The sequence below is a fragment of the Pseudorca crassidens genome, chromosome 5, assembly GCF_039906515.1.
Source record: "Pseudorca crassidens isolate mPseCra1 chromosome 5, mPseCra1.hap1, whole genome shotgun sequence".
In the NCBI taxonomy this organism is placed as follows: Eukaryota; Metazoa; Chordata; class Mammalia; order Artiodactyla; family Delphinidae; genus Pseudorca; species Pseudorca crassidens.
The window spans coordinates 69,518,212-69,526,640 of record NC_090300.1 but is presented as its reverse complement, the minus strand read 5'-3'; the positions used below and the strand labels follow the sequence as shown (position 1 = coordinate 69,526,640).

The 8,429-nt window shown below is 45.9% G+C and overlaps 1 protein-coding gene across 1 annotated transcript; it reads left to right on the top strand.

The window, feature by feature from the left end:
• The first annotated feature begins 227 nt into the window (after positions 1-227).
• LOC137224281 (olfactory receptor 8K5-like) lies at positions 228-961 on the top strand. The gene is given in 2 exon segments (XM_067737152.1): positions 228-324; positions 327-961. Coding segments are annotated over 2 exon segments (732 nt in total).
• Positions 962-8,429: the final 7,468 nt, after the last annotated feature.

Sequence of the window (8,429 nt, the reverse complement as noted above, 5' to 3'; positions counted from 1 at the left end):
CTGTAGAAAGAAAGCAGCAAGAGGCAGAGTGACAGGTAAGGAAAGAATTTATTAGTATAGGACACTTGTGAGAAATACAAGCGGTAGGCAAGGGAGTGTCACCCCGAGAGCTTACTGGGCTACAGTTTTTTGTTTTTTTCTGTCTATACATATTATACTTTATTTAGAAGATACCACAAAGAAGCTAATAACAACCTGTTTCTTTCCAGAAAAGCTAACTGGACTAAATGGGCCAACAAAATCTATCATCACTGACTAAATTCATTCTGATGGGAGTCACAAGGCATCCTGAGCTGCAGGCCCCACTTTTCGGGGTCTTCCTCATTACTACACAGTCACAGTGGTGGGAAGTCTGGGAATGATCATCTTGATCCAAGTGGATTCCCACCTACACACACCTATGTACTTTTTTATCAAACACCTGGCTTTCATTGATCTTGGTAATTCTACTGTCATTTGTCCTGAGATGCTGGTAAATTTTGTTGTGGACCAAAATACCATTTCCTATTATGCATGCACCACACAGCTGGCTTTCTTCCTTATGTTCATTGTCTTGTCAGCCATGGCCTATGACTGCTATTTGGCCATCTGTAACCCTCTGCTCTACAATGTTATCATGTCCCAGAGACTTTGTCATGTGCTGGTAGGCATTCCATACCTCTGCAGTACCTTTCAAGCACTAATGTTCACTATCAAGATTTTTCCATTGACTTTTTACAGCTCTAATGTCATCAGTCATTTCTACTGTGATGATGTTCCCTTGTTACTTATGCTGTGCTCAAATGCACAAGAAATAGAATTGTTGGTCATAGTATACAGTTTTATAATCAAAGGAAAAGTGAGGAGGGGGAAAAGACCACCTTCCTCATTTTTGAATAGACATCAAACTTCCATCATCAGCTCCTCCTCCACGTTGGATGGGGGGAGTTTTCTTGTTCCTACTTGGTCATACTGGGACTGACTGTCATGGCACTATGGAAATGGGCCAAAAGGTGGTAACATACTAAAATATGGTAAATCATCTCAGGTTTCAGTATAATGTCACCTTTTCCCTATATTTTTGTTTTTAGTACGTGCAGAGAAGCATGTCCTAGGAATCGATAACTTACGGACCTCACTGGGCAGGATGTGGACCTCATTCCACCATTGTTTTATTGTTTGAGGAGCATGTCTCATGCTTTTGTTGCATGGTTTTCTTGCTACAAAAGCGTACTTTCTTGAGTGATGATTAACTTACAGGGGTCTCCCATACTTATTTTCTCTATTTACAGTCCCCTAGTGAGATTAACTATTTAATCACGTATTTTGTCCCTTTACTCTGTCCCTATCAGTTAAATATCTATTCTGAGTATTAAAATGAACTTAATAGTTTCTAGTCCCATCTTCCAAAGTCACAGAGAATGAGTCCCTTCTCACTTTCCTAATGATTGTTCTTAGGGTGCTTGCCCAAGTCAGTCAGAACCCTTTCCTGCCCTGTCTTCTGTCCTCCTGCTCATGGAGCAGCATGGATGGATGGAGTGCGTGTGTGTGCATGTGTGTGTGCGTGCACACACACATGTACATACGTATTGGGACGTGTAAGGGAGGGAGGAGAGGAGAAAATTACAGCAGTTCTGAATTTAAAACCATGTAAAAACCATGTGAAAGAGGGAGTTGAAAATTAGGCAGACCACACTGCCCAGGACATTATGTGCCAAACTAAAAAGGTTGGGCTTTTAGGTAGGAGAGTCATACAGCCTGATTGGCAATTTAGAAAGATTATTCTTCCTATATTGCAGAGGAGACATTTGCAGGACCAGGACAGGAAAGGCCCATTAAGAAAATACTGTAGGAGTCCAAATGAAGGATGATGAGGTCTGATCAAATCAGAGCCACAAAGATGGAAAAGCAACGACACGTTCAAGAAGTGTTCAGGAGAGAACTAAAGACTTGGTGGTGGATGTAGACTTTGAGGTGGGAGGGAGCAGAGATGATGCCAAGGGGTGGTGGGACAGGCAGCAGATGGAACATCTCCAAAATCCTGCCACTACCAGAAATGTTCATTCCAGGGCCTCAGAACCCTCCCAAAGGAGTCTCTGCAGAGAGAGAAACGATACATTAACTGCAGGAGTTGGCAAGGAGTGAGGAATAGGAAACACTAATTACAGGCCAAGATAATTAGCCAGCAGGTCTGGGATCAGCTGCATGTAACCTCAACTCATCTGCTCCTGCAAATGGCCAAGGGAGGATGCGAGGGGAAGAGTGTGGGCAGGACATTTTGCAAATGCTAAGGGAGCAGCTGAGCGCAGACCTTGGTGACATGAGTTTGATATGCTTGGCACTTTGGCTCTGGTTTCTGGGACCCTTGGGGTGCCAAATGCACTGTAGCCAGCTGGCCAGTTGTCCAAATGTCACTTATGCCTCTAGGCCTCTAACTACCAGGCTCCCCTTTAGCCTTATAGCTACACTCCATTAGGGGCTTGCTGGCCACACGCACAGGAAATGGATTAGAGGCCATTAGACCATCCAGGTTGAAAAAGGTCAGGTCTTGCCTCCTGGGAGCAAAGCCTAAACTCCAGCTTTGTAATGTGGTGCTTGAAGCCAGAGAAAGATCTCAGGACTAGGAAAGAGTCCCAGCCCAGCTATATGGGCTTGAGCAAGCAAATGGTTTCACTTCGCAGTCTTGGTTTGCTTATGGGGCATAAATAAGCAATGTTCCCTAACTGAGAACATTGGATGATATCAGAGGCAGGGGCGTATGCATCTCCAGAGCTGTTGCTACTGTTGCTGATGTTAACTGCTAACTTGAATGTATAGGCGGTGGACTGGGAGTGAAGAAACCAAGGTTTTAGTCCTATTTCTGCTAGTGTGCTGTAGGACATTGGGCAAGTCACTTCTCTCTAGGGCTCAGGTTCTTCATCTGAAAACTGAAGGGATTGGTCTAGCTCAGTGATTTTTAACCAGAAATGTACACTAGAATTGCCTGTAGAGCTTCTTAAAAGTTCAGGTACCCACATCCCACCCTGTTATGTTGAAGCAGATTCTCAGTGGACATTAGATGCTCACCGAGAACCACTGGAATGGATGGTCAGGTGCCACCTGCCTCCCACCTCTGCCTACCTGCTCCCCCCACACCTGGAACGACTTGATCCTTGCCCTTGGGATAAGCCTCCCCACAGCCTCCAGCACTGATCCTGTCCTCAAGCTCTGGATCTCGGCATCAAGCCCCTGGTGCTGAACTGTCTCTGACCTCCTGATTTAGTCTCAACCCTGAGCCCAAGCCAGCTGCCGAGATGTGGTCTCACCTCGTTCCCTGAGGGAGCTGCACTGCTGGGCTTGTCCAGCAATGACTGGCAGAGCATTGTTTTGCTTTTCTCAGCATCTGGGGTCCCATCCCCCAACTCCAGACTAAAGGGAAGAGGCCTGCTATTGGCTGAAAGATTGCCTTGCTCTGGACCACCTTCTAGGAGCATCAGAATATCCCCTGCTGTTGGACCCCTCCTGTGGTCATGCCACACCAGTCTCCATCTGCCTCACAGAGAAGCCCACTGCCATCCAAGATCCGTGTTGGACCCTGTGATGTGGCTTCCTTCCCAGGACTGCGTGCGTGTGGCCTGTTGCCTGACCAGGCAGGTGGCACTTTCTGCCTTTAGTGTGCCTTAGGCCTATGGCTTCATTCCTTTCCTATTTCAACCTGATTTCTGCTCTGTCCAGCTGCAGCTGTGGTCATTTTAATGAGCTCTGTCCCACCATGTGATTTCAGTGATTTCTGATATCCCTCCCAGCTGAAAAGTCAGAACCAGGGAGGTTGCGTTGGACCTGGTCTCTCTGGGACTGGGTTTCTCATCTGTACAAGAGGAGTGTCAGCATCTGCCTTGTAGAAGCACTATCTCTTACTCAAATGCTGCTCGCCATCTATGAACTGAACTAAGTCCTACTATCCTCAGGCCTCAGACCTTAGACGTTGCTTCATAACGCAGGTCTCTCTTAACAACACTGCCCCACCACTGTTACGTGCTCTGATGCAACCTGTACTTTTCCTTTCAACTCCTTAAACTCATGTAATTGTTAATTACACACTTTGAAGTCTTTCTCCCCTACTAGGTCATAAGGTCTGTGAGGGCAGAAACTGCTTTACTCACCAACATTAAACCCCCAGTGCCTGGCACAGAGAAGACAGGGGACGTGTCTCATGACTGACAGATGAGACATTGGATGTGCCTTGTCACAGAGCAGGTGCTCAGTGAACATTATCCCTCCTCCCTGCTCCTAGAGAATACCACTGAGCCAATCCCAGGATGTGAGCACCCACCCAGCACAGGGGAGCACCAGGGCATGGCTGACCTGGTTCTTGGGGTCCGTGCTGGCCTTCCTTCTGGGCCCTGTGCAACCTGCCACCCTGGCAGGAGCCACAAACACCTAGAAGTCTGGTGAGAATGATACCCATAATTCCCAACATCAAAAGAATCCCACCTGAGGATTTTTATAAAAATACCTGCACCTACACCCAACCCATAGATACTTTGTTTTAATTCATCTGGAATGCAGCCTGGGTTTTGGTATTGTTGAGTAATCCCCCAGGTTTTCCCTGTATGCAGCCATGGATGAGAATGATTGGTTGGGTTCCATCACCATTTTCCAGATACGAAGGTGAAGCACAGGAGGGCAAGGAATTGGCCCAAGAACACACAGTAGCTATGGCATAGCTGGATGGAGCTAGAACTCCGAAGACCTAACTTTCCACCACGGCTCCTCCCACTGTACCAAGTAACAAACTGAAATTCCCTTTATCAATTGCAGAGGCAGCTTTCCTGGCATCAAACAAGGCTGCGGGCAGAGAGCTTGTTTTTCTCTACCCTGGAAAATCTGTTATTAAAAGCTTGTTTATGCAAGAGGGGTATAATTAAAAGTGAATGAGTGTAATTCCTTTATCGCAATGAATATTAATTAAAGGTAAACACAGCATCAATATTCATTTAGAGGAAGACAGAGGCTGAAAAGAAGACTGCTTGTACTAGGGTTGTCCATCACATCAGAAAGTAACAGATGACAGGACCCCAATAGCAGAATGTTGCTCTATTTTTCTCACATCCTCTCAGATTTAGAAGTTAGCCAAAATACAAATCTTCTGTCAGGTTGGGCTCCATGACCAGGCACAGTTGCATGGGCACAGCCCTGTCTTATTCAGGACACAGCTCTCAGAAAGTTGTGGGGTTTTTTTTGTTTGTTTGTTTTTTTCTGCGGTACGCAGGCCTCTCACTGTTGTGGCCTCTCCTGTTGCGGAGTACAGGCTCCGGCGCGCAGGCTCAGCGGCCATGGCTCACGGGCCCAGCCGCTCCGCTGCATGTGGGATCCTCCCGGACTGGGGCACGAACCCGTGTCCTCTGCATCGGTAGGTGGACGCTCAACCACAGCGCCACCAGGGAAGCCCGTGTGTGTTTTTTTTTTTAATACATCTTTATTGGAGTATAATTGCTTTACAATGTTGTGTTAGTTTCTGCTGTATAACAAAATGAATCAGCTATATGTATACATATATCCCCATATCTCCTCCCTCTTGAGCCTCTCTCCCACCCTCCCTATCCCACCCCTCTAGGTGGTCACAAAGTACCGAGCTGATCTCCCTGTGCTATGCAACTGCTTCCCACTTGCTATCTGTTTTACATTTGGTAGTGTATATATGTCAATTCTACTGTCTCACTTCGTCCCAGATTACCGTTCCCCCTCCCCATGTCCTCAAGTCTATTCTCTACATCTGAGTCTTTATTCCTGTCCTGCCCCTAGGTTCATCAGAACCACTTTTGTTAGATTCCATATATATGTGTTAGTGCAAGGTATTTGTTTTTCTCTTTCTGACTTACTTCACTCTGTATGATAGACTCTAGGTCCATCCACCTCACTACAAAGAACTTGTTTATTTTTATGACTGAGTAATCTTCCATTGTATATATGTGCCACATCTTCTTTATCCATTCATCTGTCGATGGACACTTAGGTTGCTTCCATGTCCTGGCTATTGTAAATAGAGCTGCAATGAACATTGTGGTACATGTCTCTTTTTTTTTTTTTTTTCATGTCTCTTTTTGAATTATGGTTTTCTCTGGGTATATGCCCAGTAGTGGGATTGCTGGGTCATACGATAGTTCTATTTTTAGTTTTTTAAGGAACCTCCATACTGTTCTCCACAGTGGCTGTATCAATTTACATTCCCACCAACAGTGCAAGAGGGTTCCCTTTTCTCCAGACCCTCTCCAACATTTATTGTTTGTAGATTTCTTGATGATGGCCATTCTGACTGGTGTGAGGTGATACCTCATTGTGGTTTTGATTTGCATTTCTCTAATAATTAGTGATGTTGAGCATTCTTTCATGTGTTTGTTGGCAATCTGTATATCTTCTTTGGAGGAATGTCTATTTAGGTCTTCTGCCCATTTTTGGATTGGGTTTTTTTTTTTTTTGCGGTATGCGGGCCTCTCACTGTTGTGGCCTCTCCCGTTGTGGAGCACAGGCTCCAGACACGCAGGCTCAGCGGCCATGGCTCACGGGTCCAGCAGCTCCACGACGTGTGGGATCTTCCCGGACCGGGGCACGAACCCGTGTCCCCTGCACCGGCAGGCAGACTCTCAACCACTGCGCCACCAGGGAAGCCCCGGGTTGTTTGTTTTTAAGCTGTAAAGACTCTTCGTTATGTGGGGTCAGCATACTGGAGGGGCAACTGGCCTCATCGGCCCTCTTGGAAAGAGAAGAGCCAGACTGATAACCAGCTGTGTTGTTCTGGCCCCTGAGCACTGGGACAGTGGCAAAAGTACATCATTTCCCAAGGAAGAATTCCCAAAGCCATGGCAAGTCCCCAGATCTTACAAATCAGACTCAGTGCTGGGTGGGGGAGGACAGGCCTTTTGACAATACAGATTGCCAGGTCTCACCCTGGTCCTACTAAATCAAAATCATTTTGGACTGAAGCTTAGGAATTAGCATTTTTAACAAATTTTCATGTTAATTCTGATTTCTAGAATTTCTAGCCAAGCTGAAGAGCTTTTTTTTTTTTTTTTTTCTTTTTGGCCAGGTCAGTTAGGGTCTTAAATCATTTCATTTATTGATTCATTCATCTGATAAATATTTATTAATCATAAGGTACTGTGCTAGCCATGGGTGAAGACAGAGACCAGTACGCTGTTTTCTAGTTCCTTCTGGTCTATCAAGAAAAACTACACATTAGAATTGTAATTATAATACACAGTGATGACTGCTGTCACAGAGGGAGAAATACAATGGCATAAGAGCACAGAGACAGGTGAACTCAGCTCTGAATGGGGAGTCCAGGAACACTTCACAGAGAACATTAATGGAGCACTCATGTGAGTAGCATGTTCTCACAGCAGGGATGGTGTGGAACCTTGGTGAGACTGCTGGAGAATGGACTTAACTGGAAGGCAGAGAAAATGATGTTCCGTGAGGTTGATGAGTACTAGGTTGTGAAGAGTGTGAATGCCACGCAAAGGCATTTGGATTTCATCATGTCAAAGGGGGAAAGAGATTCAGGAGACTGACCTACACATTGGTGGGTTATGGTGAGAATTCATTGAGGCACTGCAGGCTTAAATGCCTCTTCATTGCATCAGACTTAGGCTCAAACAAGCATTTGGAGGATTTTAAAAAGAAATACCAAATAGGAGGTTGACATCTACTTAGGAGCCAAGATAGTGTTTACCAGGAGTTGAGAGAAGGAAGTCATGTCTTCCTAGAGAAACCGGGTGTGTCCTGAACAGGCAGGGAGGAGAGAGAAGGTATTTCAGGCTGGGCAAGGCTTGGCACTGGGTCCAGCAGCACTTCTCAGCAAGGGCACTAACCGTTATCATAGTCCGAGAAGGCCTTGATAGGTTTTTTTGCCTATAGCTGTGTGCAAGCTCCTAATGAGAAGGGGTCATGTTTGGCCACAACAGTGCAAATGGAGCAACAATGTGGTGCCAGCTCTGAGGACCAGGTGGGGGTGAGCCCTGTACTCATACTGGTCCCATGTGGTACATTTTAAAAGGGAGGAAACACATTCTCTTCTTTCTGAGACTGGTCTTATAGAATCAAGAGTTCCTCAGCTCTGGAGGGCCCATAGAGCTCCTGCATACCAACTCTTACAGCTCAGAGAATGTCTGAGGGTGCAAGGACCCGCCCAGAGTCACTCTGCCATCTAATCCCACCTGAAGTGTGACCTTTTCCCTAACAGTACCCTCTTCTATTCCCTGGTTAGCCCACTCAGCAGCACATTGGAATAACCTGGAAAGTTTTAAAAATATTTATGCCTGGGTCCCACGCCCAGCAATACTGACTTAATTAATGTGGAATGGGGCCTGGGTGTTGAGAGTTATCAACCCTACCCAGGTAATTCTAATGTGCAGCAAAGCGTGAGACTCACAGCTCCATTCTTACCTTTAAACAGTCAACCAATAAGTATT